Raw genomic sequence first — 23,968 nt, forward strand, 5'->3', positions numbered from 1 at the left:
GACTGCTGACGTGTTTTTTTGTCTCTTTCTTTCTTTCCCTTTGGTCTTCAGGGCAGAAGACATTTACGGTGGAAGAAGCTGTGGAAACCATTGGGTTTGGGAGGTTCCACATTGCGCTTTTCCTGATCATGGGCAGCACTGGGGTAGGTGTCTGCAGCCATCTCCACGGGCCCAAAAAAATGCTCATTTTCCTTATTACTGTGCAATAACAGCCATAAGCACAACGGGCACATATTGCAGCCCATTTTTTTCACACATACTTTCTCAAGCAGGATTTCTGCTGTTGTCATCTTTGGCCAAAATTGATATTGGCCACAACTGATATCAGATCTATTTCAGAGCAAAGCTGAGCGGGTTGGGCCAGAGCAACCTGGCCTGGCTCCTGCCCTGGAGCACCAGGGCAGCACTGACGGGGCACGTCTTCAATAGCACCTGAGGGTTAGGTTCAGCCTCCCAATAGCATTTTTCATGCCATCCCCAGGGCACCCAAACCCTGTGCAAGCTGGCACGGGAGGGCTGTGCTCCTCTCACCCTTGGCTACCTGAAAAATTTCCTAACTGCCAGGGTCTTGGGTTAATGGTGTATCTGGTCTGGGACCTGGGGCACAAGCCTGAGGCCAGGCTGGTGTAAAGATGCGATGGGGACCTTTCCATGAGGATCACTGCAGCTGAGGTGTTAAAACCTCTAGCTATGTGTAAACAATAGGCTCGTTTCTTAACTGAAGCCAGCTGCTGGGGCAAACAGCCAATGGAGCAGTGAAGTTTTTAATCAAAAATAGTTTTAAGAGGTCATCTTTGTGTTAGATGCCTGAATTCACAGCTGGGTACCTAACCAAGCAGCTTGGTTTCCAGAGATAGTTGAAGACCTTTCACTAGCACAGTTGCATAGGAGTCTCCTCTGCAACAGATGAGTCTTTCCAGCCTTCCTAGATACACAGTGTACATAGATACCTGTTTTCTAGGTGCACCTTTCTCCCCTCCTCTCCCTGTTCCCAAGTGCTCGTCTTCCAGATCAGGCACAGGGCTCAGACCACTGTCGAGGCACCATGGCTTCACAGGGCTGTTTTGACGTGGTGAGACTGCCATGGCTGCAGGCTTGGTGGGACTGAGGGAGTTTCCACTGTGGGCTCCTTGTGGCTTCCTTTCTTGCTAATGTGCACACTCATTCCTGAAGGTGGCCGAAGCCATGGAGATCATGCTAATAGCTGTCGTGTCCCCTCTCATCCAATGCGAGTGGCAGCTTCAAGACTGGCAGGTGGCTTTAGTGACAACGGTGAGTGACTTGTGTTCCTCCCATGCAGGTCATCCACTACGTGGGCATTGTCCAGGGCACCACAACGGGCTTTGTAAAGTACATTTCCCAGTGGACCAAATAAATTCCTAGGGCCTCCTCTCAGGGACAAGAACAGTACCACAACTGTAGAAAACCAGAAAGCGAGTTGATGTAAGCACGCGTCTGCACCCAGAGCTGTAGTGCCAAAACGAGCCCCCACTTCCATATTCTTATTTTGAAGCCCTTGCTATCCAACCCTCAGCTTTGAGGGTTGAAGCAGTGAGTGCCTACATGGAAGAAGTCAACCCCTGAGAGCCACCTCGCTCTGGGCACTGCAGTTCATCCTGCTGCTTGGAAACTCACCCACAGTTTGAAGAGCAGAGCTGCCTGGTGCTGCTAGGAGCAGGCCCTCCACAGCTGTGTTTCAATTCCCCTTAGATGGTGTTTTTTGGCTACATGGTCTTCAGCATAGTGCTCGGGCTCCTGGCCGACAGGTATGGCCGCTGGAAGGTGAGTGAGCACCAAGGGCTGCACGTCCTTTTCCCAAGCCCCACGGCAGCCATGCACCTGGCTGAGCCCGTGGTTTGATGACCCTAATTTTGCCCCTTTTGCAGATTCTGCTGCTCTCGTTCCTCTGGGCAGCCTATTTCTCCCTGCTGACATCATTTGCCCCGTCATACATCTGGTTCGTGTTCCTGCGGGCCATGGTAGGAGGTGGCGTGTCGGGCCACGCGCAAGGGTAAGGCCGTGCCTCGCACATCGTGGCACGGGCAGTGGCAAGCCAGCCTTCACAGAGAGGTTAGCAGAGACACCCCCGGACCTGGAAGGGCTGAGTTCCTGGGTTTACAGCAAGAAAGGCCCTTCAGCTCATTTTGGCTGACCATGGCGGAGTGCCCGGTTTCCCTGGCACTGAGCCTGATAAGCCGCGGCTGCACTGCGACCCGGAGCAGACAGAAGGGAAGGGGCCTCCACGGGGGCTGGAAGTGGAAAGGGGCATGGCATTCCCACGTCGCCTTAAAACAAATTCCCACAAATTCCCACATCACCGTAAAACAAAGTGCCGTTCTGTAATTTCACTGAGTCCAGGTTGATCGACCTAAATTACGGTTCCCAAGGACTCCTCAGCTCAGGAATAGAGAGGGCAGCTGGTTTACGTTAAGCCAGTGACAGAGGGATTATTAAGCACATATATTATAAAAACAATTAGACAGGTAACAGATGAGCAAAGGCTGCTTCCTCGTAAAAAAGTCAGAACAATTCTGCTTAAGTAGCAAATTCTTCTTGAACTGATGTAAAACATTTCCACTTAAATGAAACTTTTTGCCCTGTTGGGACAGAAAGGGAGAGGAGGGGGAGAGGAGAAATTCACAATATTAACAACCACTTCACTAGGAGCCTGGCAAAATAAATTATTTCGTTCAACTCTCTCAGGCAAACAAATGCAATATTTCAGCATCTTCTGTGGTTCCTCAAACCTCTGTGCTGCCCATGCAGGAAAGCCCAAAGCTGGTCACACTGACCCAAGACCCCTTTGCTGAAGCAAAGGATGGGAGGGAGATAGGTGGTGTTGGGAGGAGAAGGCACCCGGGTTGTGCATCTGCCGAGCTCCCGGAGATGCCTCCTTTGCAGGAGGGCCCCTGTTCCCTGGCCACGGAGGCTGCTAATGAGCCTAGTGAGGATGGAGGGAAATTTCACATTTTATAAAATACTTCAATAGCTGAGATAGAAGGAGACAACGTGGGTCTCTCCCTCCCTCTCTCTCTTTTCTGCCAAGGAAGCACAATTCACACCTGTGAGCTTGAGAGATGCCAGTGCCAGGCCCTCCCCCAAGGGCTATCAAACCATTTGATAAAAAGTGGAATGGAGTGTTTTCTTTATTTAATGAAAAAAATGATTCACTAAAAATTGTCCAGTCCTACAAATGTACTCTGCGCCTGTGCTGACACCTCAGTCGCCCCACAGGACCTTCCCGTAGGTTTCCTGGTGCACAGGAACACCTGCCTGTATCCTACAGCCCTGGCCTGGAGAGGATTCATGCCGTGCATCTCCCTCGCGTGTAATTTGGTGCCTGCCCAAGTGGGAGGCATATTGAGCATGGGTCCCTTCTCTGGGCGCTCAGCGGTAGGAGAGGGGTGGTCACTCTGCCTACAGGCAGCAACGTCCAGCACTAACTGAGCTGAGCTGAACTGCTGCTTGATTAGTATAGAAATTCTCATTGTTGCTGTATTTCTGCATTTTTTTCCCTTTTCAATAGGCTTATCATAAAAACGGAATTTTTGCCCACCAAATACCGAGGATACATGTTGCCTTTATCTCAGGTAAGAGTGAGCACATTACTGTTTCTTCTAGCCCCGAGTCCCGGGAGGTTTGTCCTGCTGCTGTTTGGAAGCCAGGTCTCCAGCACGTCAGCCTTTCTCCCAGACTATTTGCACTTATCTGGGTCCGAGTGAGTTGCTTGCTGCCTCCTGCGCCCTGGAGTGTGGCGTCTGCGTTATTGAAGATGTACACAGGCAGCTGCCTGCAGAAAAGAGGCAATTTCTTCTCAAATAATTGGATGCTCCCAACATTGCATGGGAACTTTGAGTGATGGCTGACGCCCAGCCTCTCAGTTGCCCTATTGATAATGGTGCTGCCTGCTCTAACGAGGCCGGTGCCAATGGGCTTTCTGGCAAGCCCTGGGGCTAGCGGCACCACCGGCCCCCTCTGGGCCTGGGCTCATCCTCTCCTCTCTTTGGACTTGTTTAATAACAAGGGATTAATGAGGTGATTCCCAGATGAGGTCCTAATCTGCGCCTCTCCCTGTCCCTGCTCAGGGATGGCATGGGGCTTTGCGCAGGATAGGGCTAGCATAGATAGTCCCAAATTCAGCCTGAGACATTCTGGGAGGGTTGTGACCGCTTGCTGGGCAAAGACCACAGCAAGCGTGACTGGGGTTGTTGCTTACTCCAGATTTCTGCAGTGGGCACTTGCTGCATGTGCAAATGATCTGTGGAGGCCTCATCGAACACACGAATTCGTCTGACTTGAACCAGAAGTGTTTGTGTACGGTCTTGGTGGCAGGGATAATTTGCTTTTCATTACTCTCTGTTTGATTCCAGGGCTTCATTACCAAAGTGTCATCAGAAACACAAAGGTTTATAAAAAAGAACAATCTTCTATTTCTCACCAGAAATTTGTTACTTCTGCCCACAGATTACTCATGAACTTGCTGTGGCTTTTATGTATTTGTTTGCTGAGCTCCCTTGGGTGGTCCCCTGGAAAGGGAGGCGTCTCCTAATGGCAACAAGTGAACTTTGGGGAGGAATGTACTTGCAGATCGGGGGGCCAGATTCTCCATTGGTATAACTTGGCATTGAGTCTACTAGAGACCCACCAACTTCCAGCAGCGGAAATCTGGCCTGTTTTTGCCTTCGGTGCTTGTAAATCTGCTGCTTCCCTGCAGAGATTTAGACAAGAGGAAAATGCATGGGCATGAGCATTAGCAGAGAAGCAACTGGAAGGACAAAAGAAGTGGCTTTAAGTACAATGGTAGCCACAGGAAGTTATCTGTTTTCATCTGGAGCTAATTAAGACTATCTTCAGCCATCCCTCCCCAAATCCTTGTCTTTCCCTCTTTCCTTCAACCCAAGCTCAGCTTCTCAGACAGCCATGGGATGGCTTGGTTTGAACCACAGCGCTCCCCAGCACAGATCTCCACCTATCCATGGAACCAGACCAGAAGAGAAGAAATAAACAAACATTGCCATGTGTTCATGTTTTAACCCCTTCCTTTCCCTTGCAAAGGTGTTTTGGTTGGCAGGATCCCTGCTAATCATTGGCCTGGCATCGGTGGTGAACCCAACCATCGGCTGGCGGTGGCTGATCAGAATCGCATCCATCCCCGGCATCCTTCTCATCCTGGTGTTCAAGGTAGGAAGAACTCCTCTCCCCGCTCCCCACCACACCGCCACCAACCTGGCATCTCTCCAGGCACCAAGAGGCATCACCCTCCACCCCCCGCAAGCCTGGGGCTGTCCTTGTGTCCTGCTTTCACCACTGCAGCCCTCTCACCTGGGCAGCTTGGGAAGGTTCTGATGGCCTGGGGGGGCTGTAGACCACCTGCTGGGGAGATGTCACCCTGCGGGAGATGGCTTGGCTTGGCTTTGCTTTGCAAAGCCTCTGGCTTTGCTGCCCTGCTGTAGCCCTCCAGCACCACAGGCTCCAGTGTCCAGGCTGCCAGCAGTACCCGGGGACTGTGGTGATGGACCAGGCATCAAGAAGAAGACAGGCTAGGCATGGTATGCAAAAAATCACAAGTAATATCTTCAGTCTAGTGCTGGCCACAGCACACCCTCTTCAGTCTTTACATTTCCTAGGGCTGAGGAAAGAAGCCTCAGTAATGTGTTCACAGAGCAAATGGGTGTCAGGGTCAACCACGGCTTCCCCAGGTTTACTCATGCTTCAGAAATATCAGCCTCAGACATGAGGACCACCTTATTTGCGAGGAGTGATGTGGAAAATCCCTACTTACAGTGCTCGTGGGCACTGCAGTGCTAAGCTGTGGCTGGTGCAAGCTGTGCAGATGTGAAAGCCCTTCCTGCAGCTGAACAAATGCACAAGACCATCTGGGGTGCTACCTGGGCAGTCAAATGCAAGGTTGCTGTGAACGTCCACTCGTATAACTTTGACGTTTGATTTCCCTGATTATTTTTGCCAGAAAAAAATGGGTAGCAAAAGTTTTTAGTCCAGAAGAAAAAAAGACACAGTCAGCATACATACCTTAAAAAAGGAGTCTTTAATTCATATTTCAGTGATACAGATGTAATTGTTTATAATTTAATAGAGCCATCATTTAATAAAAAGGTATTTTATTTTGGAAAGAGCACCAGGTGTGGGTGAACACTGCAAGTCCTAGTGATGAGTGAGTTTGTTCCTAAATTTCATCCATGTCTTCCTTTTTTTAATGGCCTTTTTGAGTCTTCCAAGTCATTTGCTTAAGTAAGTAAGTGACGCGTGCCTCATCCTGTTTTAGAATTTCAATTAATTAAGGGTTGGTTTTGTTAAACCTGTGGTTTTGGCTTCCACCTCTCACAAGTGCTTGCCACAGACGGCTCAGTAGCAGACCCCTGGGAACTGGACCAAGAAATGGGTTTGTCAGGCAGGGTGAGACCCCAGCACGGGGTACGGGGAGCTGGGACACGCAGGGGTGCCCAGGGCATGGCTGGGAAGGAGGACAGGCAGAGGGCTGCTCCAGCTCAGGCGGTGCCCCGTGCTAACCTGGCCAGGCTCCCGGGCATGACGGGAAGCTGTGAGTAGGGCTGCGTGAACAGAGAGGTGCAGAAAGGCTTTCTGACACCGCCCCGCTTTCAGTTCATCCCAGAGTCGGCACGGTACAACGTGTCCACAGGAAACGTGGCGGCTGCCCTGGCCACGCTGCGGAGGATAGCCGAGATGAACGGGGCGGCAATGCCCGAGGGGGTGCTGAGGGAGCCCGCCAAGGTAAGCCGAGCCTGCGGCGCTGCCCGGTCCCTCTGTCCCGGCAGGGCTGACGGCATCTGGGGTTTGGGGAGGGAGCGGGAGTGCCAAGCACGTCTCGATCTGCCTCTCTCCCCCTCCTCGCCTGGTTGCTTTCCAAACGACGATTGAATGTGATGATGAGGATCTCATTTTTCTTTTGGAGAGCCAGTAATCTTGGCCCTCCAAATGGAATTGGGTTTTCTGCTTTTTTTCGCATTCTTTGTGTTAGCTCAGAAAAATATCGTGCTGAGAAAAGATTTGCTTCCTTTACCACAAACAGGGCTCCCCAGCAAAGGGCATTCTTCCTCATTGCCCATCCATCCCCCAGGGGTGTCCCCTGTGCCGTGAGACCTGGGACCTGCCCCTCACGGTCCCTCTCAGGGCTGTGGCCGGTCAGGATGCAAGGGTCCCTGCCGCGAGGTCAACCCACAGCTCCCAGAGGCTTCTCCCAGCCCCTGGCCAGGCTTGTCCACTGGGTCCCAGCACCCCAGGTCCCGGAGTGTGGAGCCATGGACCAGCAGAAGAGGGTCAAAGTGGGAGAGGCCATTTTAGAGCGACCGCCATGTGCACCTGTAAGCAGCTAGGCAGCTCAGGAGTTGATCACTACGGGACCAAAATGCCCAAAAGCACGTTTGGGTGTTGCAGGCGGGGCAGGAGAGGAGCTGGGGGCCAGGGTCCCCCCAGGCTGCTCCCCCTTAGCCCCAGTCTGGGCCCTGCTGACTGCAAGATGGGAGGACTTATTCAGGCAGCTCCTTTGACACCCAAGAGAGGAAGACTGGACAAAACTATTGTCCAGGGCCTCAAAATTATTATCCAGCTCTTTTAAATCGCTTTCCTGGACCTCTTTGCTGCTTATTCAATCCCACAGGCACCAAGCATTGTCCTTAGCAATTCATGCAAGACGGGACTATTGTATTGGAATTACTTAGGATTAAAGCTTCCCTGTAGTTTAATTGAATTTATGTAATGGACCCACATTGGCTGTGGGAAGGGTTTTTGTTAGTTGTGCACCCTCTCAGGCTTAACCAATGGTGAGGAAAATAAAAATAAAGGCAACCCAGACCCTCCCTATGAACTCGTCTCCCCTCGGTGGTGGGATGCTGGGGCAGCTGCCGGCTCTCGGGGAGCAGCAGGGCAGGCACGGCCCCCCAGTGCCTGCTCGTCTCTCTGCTCACTGGCATTTCAGGCCTCCCAGCAAGATGTACGTGGCCACAAACTTGCTCCACAGGCAGAGCAAAGGACGCTGGGCCCCTCTCCCCAGCATGTGGAGCGATGGGAGCTGCCAGCAGCCCCCCAGCAGTGCTAGCCCCCCAGCAGCAACCAGGTCCCCCTCTGGCACCATGATTGTCATGCTGGGGCCAGGCTTCCAGGAGCTGGGGGACCCTGTGGGGGCTGGAAGTGCTCAGGGTGTTCTCTTCTCCCTGCCATCCTTTGCAGCATGTCCTCCTGTGGGCATCCTTTGGGAACGGGGGCTTTCCTCTCCGGAGGGCTGATGGGGTGCTGTGTTGTCAGTGTTGTGCCATCGGCAGCCCGGGAGAGGGCAGGGGGGCCTGGGGTACCAGCTGCTGCCACAGAACACTCGCCCTTGTATAAAAGATGCCTTTTTAAAAACTTGTATTTCTATCAAACGATTTGCAGGAAAGGAGAGGAAGATTCAAGGACCTCATCCACCCCAAGTACCTCAGAACCACTTTGCAGATATGGATCATATGGTAAAAAAAGTCTTTTTTTTTTTTTTTTTTCTCTTGCTTATCAGCTCATTCTCTCAGTTGAACGCGTGCAGGGAGCAGAAGTCTCCCGTTGACTCTGCTGGCACAGGTCACCATAGGCGTGTCCTGATCTCAGACCATGCCTCAGACACGCTGTGTCAGTCAGTGTTAACATAGGCAGAAAAAGGCTGGACATCCAGGATGGTGCAGGGTGCCATGAGTCCTTCCTCAGGACAGGGTGGCTCAGGGGAGGTGGTGTGGGAGCCAGACGAGAGCTGCAGGAGAGAGCCCACGCCTGCCTGCAGCGTGCAGCAGCAGTGCCCGCAGCTCTGCTTCCCTTCTTGGTGTGAACTTGTTCTTCCCGAGAGGAGGAGAAATGCACCTCTGCAGGCCAGCCAATGTATCACTGAAATAGGGCTCCAACAGAAACTCATTAACCGTTCCCAGTGCCACTGGCCAGGGAAAATTAAGATTGAAGAGAGATAGGTGTCATATGCAACGTTCCTGGTAGCTGTATGCAAGGGTAATATATGTTTCATTGACTTTGCTCTCTGGAATGTAAATGTATAAATAATGGGTCCGTGGGAACTCATTGACCCAAAATGTTGCTAAGTCAGGCCTTGAATTTTTTATGTTTTTTCCCCCTCAACTTGTATGAGCATTATGAAATAACTACTTTTTTTTTTTTTTTTTTTTTTTAATTCTTCTTTGTCTCCTAGTCCCCCCAGGAGCCACTGGCGTGTTCTTGGGTTTGCATTCCCACCCTCCCCGTGCCCCGAGCATCCCCCACCTCTCCAGGCAGCTCGTTTCCTAGCCCAGATTCTGCTGCTCTTTCTGAAACTGCCAGGGGGATAAAAAAGTGAAAATTACTTCCCGGCCTGCTTATGATTAGGCGTATGCTGAATTACTTGATAATGACACAGCCAGGCTGCCATCACCGAGGCTGTGTTCTTGACAGCCAGCCAGGGTGCAATGTGAGCCTCTCCAGCCAGTTAATGAAAACTCCTTTCAAAAATCCCTGGGCAGAAAGGATAAGGACTAAAAAAAAAACAAACCCAAAAACCTGGACAGTTGCTTCATGTGAGCTGCATGCATCGCAGCCTGATGCTGAGACTCCCTGGTCCTCTGGGAATGGCTGGTTTGGAAATGTCTCCGCTTACAGCCTTGTGTGAGGGAAGAGGCACGCTCTCCCCAGCGTGACCGCAGCAGGTCACCTGCTGCAGAGCAAGAAACAGCCCTAAGGGGCAAGCAAAAAGACAAGCCATGAGGCAGGGTGGGGTGCTCCAAGGAAGAGAGGTGCATGGACATAGGTGGTAGTGCTGTGCCATGGGTGGGGTGGCCAGCAACCTGGTGGGAGCCCGAATCACTGCTAGGCTCAGGCTAAGGGGATCCATCATGCGGAGCTGGTGTGCACAGCAGGGGTCACGGGGCACCCAAAACACGCTGCATTTCGGTTTCCTCACCTTCCCCGTTGTTGCTGTCGCTCACTGCAGTGTTTTCCCCCGACAGGCTTGGCATAGCTTTCGCTTATTACGGTGTCATCTTGGCCAGCGCTGAGTTACTGGAGCAGGACCTTGTCTGCGGCTCCACAGCACCACGGGTCCAGGACCCTGGCGATGATGCCGAGGAGAGCCACAGCCCCTGCCACTGCCACTTGTTCGGGCCTGCTGCCTACCAGATCATGCTCATCAGCACAGTCGGAGAGATCGCACGTAACCTCTTCTCTCCTTCCTGCCCTGCCGTTCCCTTTTTACAGCCAGCTAATACTCGCTGCAAAGTTTTTAGCTTTGCATGCATTTAGTGACATGCCATAGGTCAAAACGTCCCCAGCATTGCTGGCAAGTGCCAGGCACAGGCTCTTCAAATGCAGGTCTGGGACACAGGCCATGAGCTGGTGGCAAGGGGCAAGGGAGAGCATTGCTCCCCAGGTGAATAATTCAACTTCGGCACAGGTCCTTCCAACAGCAGAGCCAAAGACCTCCTTTGCAGTTAGTACGTACTAACAGCCTTGGTTAGATTCCAGGAGAAATTGCTCCTAACTTACCAGAACCAAGCCTGCCTTCCCAAATTCCCAGACATGTAGTTTTTGGAAAGTCATAAAAAAGCAAGGATTGCAAGTAGTCGCATTGATGTAACTGTATGCACCACACAAGTGCCCTACTTTCAAAGAGATGGTGGCCTCAGGAGCAGGTCCTGCGCCGAGTGCTACAGCAAAAGACAGCTAAGTGCCCAGGGACACCGCAGCAAACCAAAATGCTTCCTGGTGCAGCCTGCCGGGGAGCCCTGGGGGGCGGCAGGACAGCCCAGAGGCACCCACGTGGCATCCTGGAAAGAACTTGGCACTGTGTGTGGGTCCAGTATTGCAACACTCCGGGGGGGGTGAACGTTCTCCCTGGTTCATGTCTCAGCAACTGAGCTACAAAGCAAGCGGGTGTTGGACCTGCAGGTGCAGCTGGGCTGGGACCAGTGCAGTGATGCACCCAGGTGCCTGCTTGGCTCCTGGCTCCTGGGGGGACTCAACGGGGCACACTCTGGGCCCCCGTGTCTGGCTGGGCTGTGGCCAGAGGGAGCAAAACCACCCAGGCCAGCAGTGTTCACCCAGCGGGTGCCTTCCTTGCCTGTGCTACTCGTGGCTCAGGACCAGCGCTGGTGTCCTGCCGTAGTACAGCCGGGCAATTTCAGAGGACAGGCTCCATCCTCTTAGAGGAAGGACAAAGAAAAAAGGGGCATGGGGACAAACTACAGGGTTTGGATACAGGAAAGGAATTACAGGGTTTGTGAACTTAGCAGAGCATTTGGTAGGCGCTGGGGATGCAGAGAAGTATTTTTGAGGCACACTGCGTAAGGTCTATGAAGACAGACAATCATTGCAGTTAGTTCATCTAACATTTTACGGTTTTCCTTTTTCTCTCCAGTAAATCCTTTGAACATTCTCGGCATCAATTTCCTCGGAAGACGCCTGAGCCTGTGTATCACCATGGGATGTACAGCACTATTCTTTCTTCTCCTTAATATCTGCACCTCAAGGTAGTCTTGCTCAGCATGCGGGTGTTGTTGGAGGGTGCAATGCTGTGGGCAGAGGGCAGTACCTGTGGTATTCTCCGGTCACCAGTCAGTCACCAGTAATTCTTGTACACCTGAAAACCTCTCTGACTGGTTCCCTGCACTTCCCGGGAAAGCTGTGGCAGCAGATGCTGTGGTGCAGGGGTGTGCAGAGCAACTCACCTGTATTACTGAGCCCACGTGGCTTCCCCTAAGCATACAACTAGCTACTTTCTAGTGCAGTCTGGAAAATTAAAAATGATGTGAAGAACATCCACCAGAAAGAAGACATATTTTTCTTTCAGTCTCTTTTTTCCCCCTTTCTTTCATTTTTGGCAATGCTACATATGTCTCCTCTAACTTGTAGAGACAGGCACTTCAAGAGGAGCTCAAGGCATCAAGGGAAAGGCTGCCACGAGTGCTGTAATTATCGGGTTGATTTGTGAGGATGTGTAAGAAAAGACCCCTCTCAAGCTGGCAGAGCTTAACAGTTACTGAAAATCAGGATGGCTTCAAGTGAAATTTCCTCTAAACTGGCTGGTAGTCTGATGACTGCTCGCCAGTGGTGTACACCCCTGCTGCCTGCCCTGTGGGCCACTGGCCCTGAAGGCTGGCTGAAATACTTGGGAGCTGGAGTGGGAGGCTGCAAATAGCCCTTAAGCTTCACAAGCCCCTGTCAGGAAGCTTACAGTCATTCAGTAAGGCATTGGCCTCTGTACTGCTATTATTATTTTCAGTTTTCCCTGAAACTGAGCCTGGCCATCATATTTGCTTGCAACAGTTTTAGATGGGATCCGAAAGCGAGGGCTAGGCTGGAAGTCAGACTTGACCACAATGCTGAAGGCACCAGCTGAGCCGCTACGGTCCTGTTCAGATCATTCCCTCCAGCCTCTTAACACTGGCCTAAAGGGAACCTAATGTGCAATAGCCCGTTGTCAAACATGCCTTGCCAATGGACTAAAGAAAGATTATACTTGTCAGCAATCAGCTTTTCCTTTTGCTTTCCCTTATACTAAGCTGGTAAAAGCCTTAGCACAGTCCATATATTAGGTTGCATCTCTGCTGATCACCATTCAGTGATACTAACTCTGTGCTCCACACGGCTTTCTCTCTAGCACAGGCATGACTGGGTTTCTCTTCATGCTGCGTGCCTTGGTTTCAGCAAACTTCAACACCATCTACATTTACACAGCAGAGGTGGGTCCTCCGGAAAGTACGTTAAGCTGCTCTGGGGCATGAAAGACCATTTTGCCTATACCCAGGAATACTGCCATATTTATTGACTAGTTAGAGACACCTTCCTTGAACTATTTCTGGCTTCCTGGCCAGACTGTTTTCATATGCAAGATCAGAGAAGGAATCAGAAAACTAGTTGGAGGTGACAAGAGCGGGTGGAAGAGGAATGCCCTCCTGAGCCACGTGTTGGCCAGCTACTACGACACGTTATTTTTGAGGATGTTGTGTACCACCATCTTCCAAAACCTACAATCTTTCCCCTCCCCAGCCCCTGCAAAGTTAGAAAATAGGCTAGCACTGAAAGGAAGCTTTTCCAGCACTTAAGGGACTGATGTGGTAGTATGAGGTAGTATATGAGGATATATATACCATTTTTTTCACTTAATGGAAAGTGCTGTGTTCTGTCTGCAAAAAGTTTGAATCCTTCAGAGAGCTTGTCCTTCATACAGCTTTGGAGCCATGAGTTCTGTGGGTCAAGTATGCATTGTTGGGGTTTTTTGTTGTTCTTTTTTAAACAATTGTGTAGAGTTACAGGTATTGCCTTGCAGATTGAGTAAAGTGATAAAAAGCAAACAGAAGTAGCTCCCTGTGTTGGCCTGACACTTCTTTTAATAGTACACTATATTATTTAAGCATGCACCAGGCTTGAATAAATACCAGCGTTTTAATAGTGCTGAATTGGATGCTGTTGATGCAAAGACTGTTGCTGCAACAGCCATATCATAAACCAATACTACTCACAGTTTAATCAATGTTCAAAACCAAACTTGGAAATCTCCTTTCCAGCCACATGCCTGGACTTTCTTGAATTACCTTACCTCCATTGGCTTGGCCCATTAAAGTATTTAAACAAAGGCTTCCATGAGTATACTTGCTAAAATCTAATTAAGTCCTGTTAATATCAATAAAGTTAGGCAAAATACATGCTTAAGTGTTTTTTTGGCACAGGCATTTGGGAGATGTGAAAAAGAAAATACACAAAGCACATTCTTCTAAGCCTGGAGGTTTCTTATCGGGATCTGTTTTTCTTTTTCCTCCTTCTAAACAAAGGTGCTGTTGATACAAATAAATAGGCGGTCTTGAAGGCTGCAGACAATATCCTTTCCTCCTGCTTTCCAGATACAGGGCCTGGCAATATAAACTGAATTCTTCCTTTAGCACCCAGCCTATCCTGTGACTTTGATGTGAGCTGCCCAGCACAGCTGGGAGAAAGGTGGTGGTGGTGGTAAGCAAACAGCAGGGGAATCACATCCAGCTTTGACTGACTTGCCCTAAAACTTTACTTGGGGCAAAAAATGGCGGATTTGTAATGGCACAAAAGAGACACAAAGGAGCCTTTATTTCTTTTCATATCTTATCCCACTAGCTGCCCTTGATAATGTAATGAGTCTCTCTGAAGAAAAAATAAAAAAAAAAAAGGAAAAATAAGGACACATATCGCAGATTGTTATTGCACTAATCCAATTTCTTTCTTGCCTGTTTTAGGTTTACCCCACCACAATGCGAGCCCTGGGGATGGGAACAAGTGGGTCCTTGTGCCGTGTTGGAGCTATGGTGGCCCCATTTATATCACAAGTAAGAGCACGCTTGATAACGTTGGTAAACATTGTGCCAATAATTGCTATCAAATATATAGATAGATGCCCCTGAAGTTCACAAAAAAAAGTATTCAATTCCCCCCCCCAACACATGAGTTTTTATCTGATGTTTATACAGAATACTTATGTGGTCTTTCCCAGATGCAGATCTGCAAAAATCTCTTCCCAGAGCTTAGCTTGCTAGTATTTGTTACTTTCTGAAAGCTCTTAGATTCACAAGACATTGTTTCTTTATTGTCGAGTCTCTCAGGTGTTTGTGACCCTTCGTCCCCTCTTTAATTCCTAATTGACTGCCAGCCCCCCCACCACTGAGCTGATGTTTGACCTGTGCATCTACCTGCAGGTTCTTATGAGTGCTTCCTTCCTTGGGGCCCTGTGCCTTTTCTCATCTGTGTGCGTCGTGTGTGCAATCTCTGCCTTCACACTGCCCATCGAGACCAAGGGCAGGGCACTGCAGGTTGGTATTGCCACTCCAGGAGCTCCTGTGTGTCTAAATGCTATTTAGAAACCAGAATCTAAACCAAACTCTCCTGAGGGTTCAGAAGCCAAAATAAGGCCTGACAGGCAAGCACAGGAACGTGCTGTTGCAGCAGCTTAAAGCGCTGTCACCCCAGTTGCCTAAAGCTCATTTCTCATAAAAGAACAAACCAGAAGGCCTGCCCTAGCCCCAGCTACCTCATGCAGGCGTGTTAGCTTCAGCTAGCGCGAGCCCCTCTTTGCTAGTATCTCCAGTCCCGACTTGAAGATGCAGCTTCACAGGCACGCATCCCATTCTGCCTCTGCGGTGGGGAGAGAGGAGAGCAGGTACAAGTATTACCTTAAACTACTAAAGCCATTTCTTCATCAAGTCAAAAGCCCCAACTGCATCAGCCCGTTAGCTAAGCGCTTGTGGATAATGTTTCCTAAAAAGCAATCAGCCAAAACACTAAGCACAAAGATTAAGGGGGAAAGTTTAAATTCAGACAGCCTCCCATGCACAAGTTGCACTAGTTTAATTACAGGAGGTGGTGAACAATTCAGCCATACCAGCATGGGAATTTTCATGTCATGCACGCAGCATGCCCACATCACACTGCCTGTTATTCTGCAGTCTTACCTGTATAAACCAGAAGACCATGGGCTAAATAATCCACACTCTTTAGCAGCCTAGAGCAAGGCAGATGTTTGACCAAACTGTTTTATCTGGGATCCAGAACCAGACTTTGAAAAAAACATATATACAAACACACACATATTACATATATACACACACACACTTAACTTCATTGGGCCACATCTTCTCAGGTTTCCCCAAGGTGCATGGGACAGTTAACCTTAGGGTTTTCAGAAAAGCAACATATTAATCATTGCCTGCTTCTTTAAATGCTTGTCTTTTACATTTTTATGCCATTTAAAATATCTATATGATATTCTGTAAAAGATGGGAAAAAAATAACTGAAGTTTAAGGAAGTGGACAAAGCAACTTACTCTTCCCTTGTGGGTGAAATTCAACCCCATGCAGAGAGGCCAAAGAGCCACTTAGGCCTTCAAATGGTGGATTTACAATAATTACTAAGCAAAACACTTCATTAAAACTGCTTTAGACCTAAAAGGAAAGCTTTGATTCAGCTATAGTTGGATTAACTTTGGCTAACAGTGGTAGAGATAAATGGCAATGTAATGATTCCTCAATGGGATCTCCCCCTTTTCCTGGGGACTTAACTCAATAGCATTATTATCCCCCTTGCTACAAATAAGAGTTATAAGCTCCAGCTGCTGGCCTTTACATGCACAAGTAAGTCAAAAGGACAAAAAAAAAAAATCTGCAGAACTAGTTGTGTACTCAGAGAAGCCACCATTAGAACTTAAATTCAATTTGCTAACTCTTATCTTGCAGTCATTTCAGAGATTCCATTTGTATACGTAGTCATTCAGGGATTGCTCCGTCATGACTGTTGAACGTATCGTCTGAGGGCCTCACACAGTACAGTCATCCAATTCATACAAGAATTTAAGTCCATGATGTAAAATCTCTTTTAACATGGCAACCTTTAGTGCTAAGGCTCCAGGCAATAGATGTGCTCCTTAAAGCTAGGTCTAAGTGAAGCAACTAAATAAAAAATATGTAACTTTTTGTGAAATCTAGACAATTACATTTAAAAAGCGTATCTACTCTTGTTTCAATTTCTTAGGACAGCATCAGTCAACCCTCAAAGCAGTCATGGGGATTGCCTATCAGAGGCAAGACCTTTTGGACATATCCAAATGCATATTATTTTCCCCTGTATCCATTTCTGTTGGTTTTCACGTGCATTTTATTAATTTTATGTTGTTTTTTTTTCTTTCCCCTTTTTAGCAAGTAAAATGAAAGTGAGTGTTTGATGTTGGATTGGGTATGAAAGAAAAATAAAGCTTTGGAATCTGTCATTTCCTGTGAGCTGCATTTGATGTTGATTGCTTCTCCATACCATTTCCATTACTAAAAATTGCAACTGAACAGTGTAAGAGCTATGATTTGTATAGACAAATGGCAAATTTCTCAAAGATGTTCCCTTTCTTATGATTCAATAAATAGATGCTTTCTACCTGTCCCGTGAAGTGAGATGAAAGACTCTTTACTACTAGTGCTATTAGTAGTGACATTCCACACACACACCAAAAAAAAAAAAAAAAAAAGAGGAAAATGGCCACCATTCAGTGGATTGAGGCAAAGGCAAAGGGGGGGAAATACACAAAGTAGATATGGTCTTTGCCATAGCAGCTTGAAAGAATATAGTACTTTCCTTTAAAAACTAAATAGCATTCCTCAACTATTTGTGCGTCTGCATTAAAGTAGTTAAATTTAACATCTCAAACCTCATTGCAGTGACAATTTCTGAAGATTCTTAGGGTGACATTCAAGACCACAAAATGAAAGTTGAGTCAGATTTTTCCAGTGGATTATTTAAACAGAGACATTTTCAAACAGTTTACAGCAGACAAAGTAACTGGACTGCAGGAGTACATCAACGCTCCCCTCCCCAGTATTTTCCACTGGGAGAACAACTTGAGTGTGAAGCTGTATAGGTGTCTAACTTCACCTCTACGTGCACTCAGCCTCCTAATAAATCTGCGCTTGCAACTTACAGTCCAGAGAAACACACAGCACCTTCCTCTGGAAGCACTGTTACACTTGGTGACAGGGTATCCAGGACTTCGAGGCATTGCTAGATCTTTAAGACTTCAAATGTTGCAATGGCAGTGCCTCTTGTTTCTTAAGTCTGTGCTACTGTAGTGTGCACTGATCACACCTGTTTTGTTAGAATGGTCTCCCTCACTGTCCTGTTCTGCTCCTTCACCTCTCTTCCTTTTTTTCTGGTACTCTGGGATGGTAAAACTCCTGCTACAAGCAACTCTCTTCATGTAATAAAAACCTTCCACAAAAACCAACCCCAAAACCAAAACCAACCCCAAAACAAACAAACAAAGGAAAAAGGGAAAATAAATGGTTACTCTGGGTACCTTAAAAATCAACCACATGATCATGGCATTTCAAAAGCTATGTCAAAGGCCTGCTGCAAACACAACTGAGTGTTCTTCTGAAGTGTCCACTATGTTTAAGTGTGCAGTGCCACCCTATGACAAAGGCAGGTGGGTAGGATCTCATCTGGTGAGAGGCAAAAAAAAGGCCTTTTTCTGAGTGCATATGTACACAGCAGGGAGGCACAAGCAGCACTTGTATCTAGTCTCTTCAGCGATCTATTCTATCCACAGCACTACATCAGTGCTACATAGCAAGTCAAAAGCAGGCTTGTGTACACTCGGATGTCTTCACAGTTCCATCTGCAAAATTCTGGCACCATCAGAGCTCAATTAATCCAAAAGACTGCCTGCTCTCCCAAAAACTCAGTTTTCATTTATGATGACATAAATGAAGAGTATAAACCAATAGCTGGAGCACCCACAGACAAGTACTTCTTTAACTCTGCAATCTCTGAGGACAGAAACAATGATCTATACTGTTGTCAGTGCTTCTGGAAAGTAGACAGAACAAAAAAAGGTAATTTGTCCTCACCTTCTGGTGATTTTAACAGGGACAGATGAAGGGTTGAAAAGCAATATGTTTCTTTTTTCTCCGCCTTTTCAAACTTGTGTACTTCCAAGTGAATAACAATGCTAGTTGCATTCTGACAATAACATATTTAGAAATTTGGAAAAACAACAAGAGCTTGTGGACAGAAAGGATGCTTTTTTCCCCTCTCTAAACATACACAAAGACTGACTGATAGTTGCAAGCAAACATTTTTCCCCTTGAGGTTTTGCCATCAACTCCATTAAACAGAGGTACATGAAATTCGAGACACCTGTTAAACAAAATAGTACAGGAATACCATTGTTTCTTGCTGGTGGTGAGAAAAATGGCACAAAACAAAGTATTCTGTCCTTTACTTCCTCCATTAAAAACTCTCAAACAAATTCCTTTTTTTCCCTTTTTTTAAAGTTAATTTTAATACACTCTCCCTTACACTTTAAAATTACCGATAACTTCTTTGGGGGCAACTACACTTTAATTGTACCAGTCAGTATTCCAGGACAATAATATTACACCATCTGTTTTCATGGCTTGTGTTAAATACAGTACAAAGAAATCAAATTATGGCCAGCCACATGCCTTTGGTAAAATTAAAAGTCTGGTGAGATCACATTTTCTTCAAACTCAGAAAGCCACATGTTGAACCCATGTAATGTTTTAAAGTTGAATTCTACACAAACTTCCTTTCTTCCTCAAAGTAAAGTTAAACAGCTGTCAACCCACGCAAATGGCAATTTCTGTGCTGCTCCAGAAGTATGATGAAAGTTTGGAACTTCAGAGAAGCTCTCCACATGCCTTGATCTCCATTAGATTTGTGTTTCAGACAAGGGTTAGAAAGTCAAAGCAGTCATGATTTTTCCCCTTTTCACAATTAACAGTGATAAATATTCTTAGTTTTTAAAAAAACGTTCCGTAGTAACACATGCGGCTCATTTAAGCAACTGACGGTCTTCTCCTTTGAGGCGTTTTTTCCGGGGCTGTACAAAGTCATCATCTGAGTCATCAGTGAGTTCTGGATTATCTTTTTCACTCTGGCAGTTGGGTTGTACAGGGAACTTTCTCTCAGGATAAAGGTTCCTTAGAAGTTCTTCAAAGTACGCTTCAAGTTTCATGCCGGCATCAGCCACTTCTGAATCAGGCTGTTGGGTGAATTAACAATATCAATGCATCACAAAATAGCTTTACACTTAGATCACATTAGGTCTTTTAGATGCTCTTACAAACTACAAAAAAATCAATCAGCAGTAAGAATGGCACCTGTGGAACACATGGTCCCAAAAAGCACAAGCCTCCAAAACAGTGGGTGAGGGTAGATCTTTTGGCCAACACCCGCAAAGACTTTTTTCTTTGATGGATTATCACAGAATCCAATTGCAAAAGCCATACTGCCTGGGTTCTGAAAGCTATATTATAAAGAGATTCTAAAAACTTAAATCCTGACTGAAACAAACAAAAAAAGAAGTTGGGTTATGCTGTGAAATATATAGGTATGCCTTCAGGGTGTTAAAGTGTTTTGGAATGACTGCTTGAAATGCTAGAATTTCTCTAGCTTACAGACCATTTTTAATTACGGTGAAAATATTACTAGGATAGACGATGATTGTAACATGGAAGACTAGGCAGTCCTACAGTCATTCATAGCCACCATGGCTGATCGGTTTCCTGAAGCAGAGGTCACCATGGCAGGAAGTATTCCCAGCTATCAAGGATGACTGGATGAGAACCCCACTAAGGCCACTTAGAGAAGCCTTTATTCCCAGTGGAATTCTCTGTCATTTTGTGGCCCACTCAGTACCTGCATCCCTTTTTCACCATGTGTTCCCTTATGTGCAGTGAGGGATAATAACAATCACTCAACATGCAACTAGAAAGCATAAGGGTGAGTACAGACTTCCCAGAATGAAAATCCCACTGAATTTAAGATTTGAGGCAAGGAGGATTAAATGAAATTTTTAATCAAATGTCCACCATTAACCTCTACGATAAACAATTATCCTATTCTTTACCTGCTGTCCTGCCATTCAGCTAGCATGTTTGTTACAATCCTCTTTCCTTCTATGGAAGGATCTACACTGCATAGTCATCTAACACCACAGTAGTTTCAAATGTGATCTATGGTTTCACTGCAGTCTCATCATCAAAATAAGTTTAATACAATAAATTCTTGTAAGTTCTACCCCCACTACAGTTTTACTGAAAGCAACTAAGCCTACAAAACCAGATAAAGTATCTACTTTTCTAACCTCATTAAATTCAGCACAGTTTTGGAAAATCAGTCTGAAATCAGCGACAAAATCTTCCGGCTTTGTGTAGAATGAATTGGTCACTTCAAGTCTTTTCTTGATGGTTGACAAGTCCATAGGCTTTTTGATTATTTTGTAGTAATCAGGAACCTAAATGGAGAATAAAATTTTTTTACTGAATGCAGTCATGTTCATTACTTATTGTTTTATAAACCTTTAGCTCTGAGGGAGAGGGCAAGATTTAGTCTCATCTTCAAAGTACAATTCTAAGATATAAGAATTGTACTTTTAACATATGTGCAGACAGTTTCTGGAGTAACAGTGACATATGCTAGTTTTGTTGGCTAAAATATACTCCTCCCAATGCCTATTTTAAAAGAAAAGAAAAACAAATATAAAGCTCACCTACATTGACGACATACGATAGAGCAAATGATTTGGACATTATTTTTGTATGTAGTCAAATAAGCCATCTATTTAGTTTCACTCTCAAGACCACCATCTGATAACTCTGGCAAGCCACTCAGAGGCAGTACATGAGTTGCTTAAAATGAATTTTGGTTATGAAATGTGTCTTTGGAAATGGTGGCAAATTTCAGAGATATCAATGATTTTAGCATCTCAAACTGTGGTTGTAAGATTAAGATTTATTCTTTCTTTTAAAAATAATCAGAAAATAAGAGATGAAATCTAATGATAGTATTTTTATACTTTTTTCCTAACTAGATTCACATTTTAAGAGAAATGCTATAATTCCTGAAATATAGTAATACATGACCATTATATGATTAATCAATCAATCTCTTTCGTTCTTTCTTATTATTAAACTCTGTGGAATGTTCTTCAAAAGAAGAAATTTTATTCAAATGGAATAAAAAGGGTGCATAGGAGCATATTACTTAGTGATGAATTCTCTTCCCACTGACTTGTCTTTAAGAACATAAAAGAGGTACTTTTCATCTGATCACACTGCTAGCTCTTTTTGTGTATCCTTGGACTACAATTTGCTTGCCTTTTTTTTTTTTTTTTTTTTTTAAATAGTAACAGCACACAAGTAACTTTCTGCCCTCATTCCATTGTCTAATGCACCCAGGTATTGTTTACCATTTAAAACTAATAAACTTTGAGCTAATAATAAGAAATTCAATTTCATATTAGTATTGTGGAGTACTCAATTCTCAAAATCAGGTAATTTTTTTAAAAAACAAACATAACCCAATTCACCTTTTTAGCGATATCACTCAGCATTGTGAAATCAGCAGACAGTGTTAGAACTTACTTTTTGTGTCTATTTTTGAAGTATTAAGTAAAATCAGTTCTCAGGGAATTTTGCTAGTAAATCCCCTTCCAACCCAGTGCTTCAACTTTTGAGTCCCCCTTCAGACAGTTTTAATAAAATTTGTTATGTAAATATAAAATAAAAATTGTTTTATAAAACCATGTTTAATACACTCGGTGTCAGGGAAACTTGACTTCTGATAATGGACCATGATTGGACATAAAAATGTCACTAGAAACATGCCAATTATGCTACTAACTTAAAATGGAAAGAAGTGAAGTACATACTGTGGGAGGAACTGGATCTTGAAAAGCAAGACTCATTTCATGACAGTAGAGGTATAGCAGCAGTCTTTCACACTTCTGTGTCAAGAAAAATAGATACCCAAGTAATTAGAGAATCCTACTTGATTTGATCTAAAATGACAAACTACAGAAAATACCCAACAGATGCTCAGTACTCCCCCAGCCCCTAAGCAGAAAAGTGAGCACAGAAACTGTTTTTGGAAGCAAGCTTAACTGTCATAACCAATGGCTTACAGTATCCCTTCTCTGCAACAGATATTATCAACTCTCAAATGCATGCTATGAAACCTCATACAGTTACTAACAGTGTTACTCAGCATTTGCTGAGCCCAGCACACATTTCAGGGAATAAAAAAGCATGCGTGGCTCTTAGTGCTTTACAAATATTCAGAGATATCAGTAATATTTTTCCTGATCTGGGTATAACTGCTCTGTAACTGCAAACCCTACAGTGCTTTTTGGTAGCAGTGGGAAGGAGTATCTTTTCTTTGTGTATCCAAATATATTAAACTGGATCTTGAGCCTTGAAAGAGATTCTAAAAATAGTTTTGTGTGATTTTACGCTTGCTGATCCTTTATCAGAATATTTACAGGATTTATAACTTACATTTTTATAACTTACATTTAAAGCAAAATACAAACAGAGCTAGCTTTTTTCCTTTAGATAGCAGCACATGTAAATAATGGTTCTACAGGTAGACTAAGACCCCAAATAAAACACTAATTTCAGTGTATTTACACAAGCTGCCAACTGAAACCAAGTAAAACACTGCTGAAAGTTTCCAATAGAGTTCAAAATCGCTTAAAGAAAGTTTTAAATCATAATAAAACAACTACAAAGAAATAAGAAAAATCAAAAAAGGTAACCCCCCTCAAAACCCCAAGAATCCAAAAGATTCTGTCAAGCAGTTCAACTGCCTGCTCAAAGGCACAATTTCTTTTCTTTTAACTCTGAGGTTTAAGGGAAAAACAAAAGTTGGAGACACACTGCTTGCTTTGTAGCTTTTCCACCAGAACATTCAAACCTGCAAAAGGATAGCAGTTATTCCCTGAGACTTGTGTTAAACTCTGCAGGATCAGTACTGCATCTCTGTATGTCTTCATTGTGAAAGAACCACCTTAATTTTTTAAAAGGATGTGACAAAGTGCTTTAAAGACTAAAACCATTGCTTGATAATGTCAATCTATGCCAACTTTGGAAAGCACAAACAAAGAAAAAAAATTCTCAATGCAAGGTCACTGTGTACGAGAGCTCTGTTAGAAACAGTACTTGATCATTCCTAGAACACAGTCCCAGTTCAGAGCACCAGATCACAAACACTTCTCAGACATTCAGAATGTGTTGATCAGCATGTTTACATGAAGACTGCTATGATCTCAGAGCTATTTAAAAAGTTAATTCTCCTTTTTTACCACCGCTTTTTAAAAGATGCATACATTTCAGAATACAAGAAGCAGCAAGACAGTACTCATTTTATCCTTACCCTACGGTCTATCGGTGCCAAACCCACAGTGTCTTCCAATTTTCTTTTTTCAGAGCTGTGAGTGGGTTTATCACAGTCATATTCAACTTCTGGCTTGGACAAATCCCGACAGAATGTACAAATCCACTCTCCACTAAAGAAGACAAACAGATACATCGAGCTCAGTGATGTAGCACACTCTCGACAAAAGGCTTTCCACATATTTCTGGATAAGCTCCTCATTTGTGGGGTGTTTTTTTCTGCATCGTGTGT

General features: G+C 45.5%; 2 protein-coding genes across 3 annotated transcripts in view; one reads left to right on the plus strand and one right to left on the minus strand.

Moving 5' to 3' along the window:
* The first annotated feature begins 1,710 nt into the window (after positions 1–1,710).
* On the plus strand, positions 1,711–14,858 carry SVOPL (SVOP like). Its single transcript, XM_072871631.1, has 11 exons — positions 1,711–1,782; positions 1,887–2,011; positions 3,527–3,590; positions 5,056–5,181; positions 6,622–6,750; positions 8,407–8,480; positions 9,987–10,189; positions 11,393–11,504; positions 12,635–12,716; positions 14,241–14,330; positions 14,697–14,858. Exons 1-11 carry the CDS (start codon positions 1,711–1,713, stop codon positions 14,856–14,858), a joined length of 1,239 nt encoding a protein of 412 aa, XP_072727732.1.
* Positions 14,859–17,286: 2,428 nt separating this feature from the next.
* Positions 17,287–23,968, minus strand: part of TRIM24 (tripartite motif containing 24) — a 65,294-nt gene continuing 58,612 nt past the window's right edge. Inside the window, exons 16-19 of one of the 2 annotated variants that reach the window (XM_072871898.1) lie at positions 23,717–23,849; positions 22,215–22,289; positions 20,649–20,798; positions 17,287–19,544 (exon numbers count right to left, since the gene is read on the minus strand). In XM_072871898.1, the coding sequence (XP_072727999.1) occupies positions 19,335–19,544; positions 20,649–20,798; positions 22,215–22,289; positions 23,717–23,849 (568 nt within the window). In that variant the 3' untranslated portion in view covers positions 17,287–19,334. The remainder of the gene's footprint in view (positions 19,545–20,648; positions 20,799–22,214; positions 22,290–23,716; positions 23,850–23,968) is intronic. The other variant, XM_072871909.1, reaches the window with a different exon arrangement.

This window comes from Ciconia boyciana, chromosome 1 (assembly GCF_034638445.1).
Source record: "Ciconia boyciana chromosome 1, ASM3463844v1, whole genome shotgun sequence".
Classification (NCBI taxonomy): domain Eukaryota; kingdom Metazoa; phylum Chordata; class Aves; order Ciconiiformes; family Ciconiidae; genus Ciconia; species Ciconia boyciana.

Bases quoted from the DNA above. Each gene is read 5' to 3' on its own strand.
- SVOPL (XM_072871631.1), top strand. From the start codon at position 1,711: ATGGTGTTTTTTGGCTACATGGTCTTCAGCATAGTGCTCGGGCTCCTG. The intron at 5,182-6,621 runs GTAGGAAGAACT...CCCCGCTTTCAG, and splicing joins TTCTCATCCTGGTGTTCAAG to TTCATCCCAGAGTCGGCACG. The intron at 8,481-9,986 runs GTAAAAAAAGTC...TTCCCCCGACAG, and splicing joins TTGCAGATATGGATCATATG to GCTTGGCATAGCTTTCGCTT.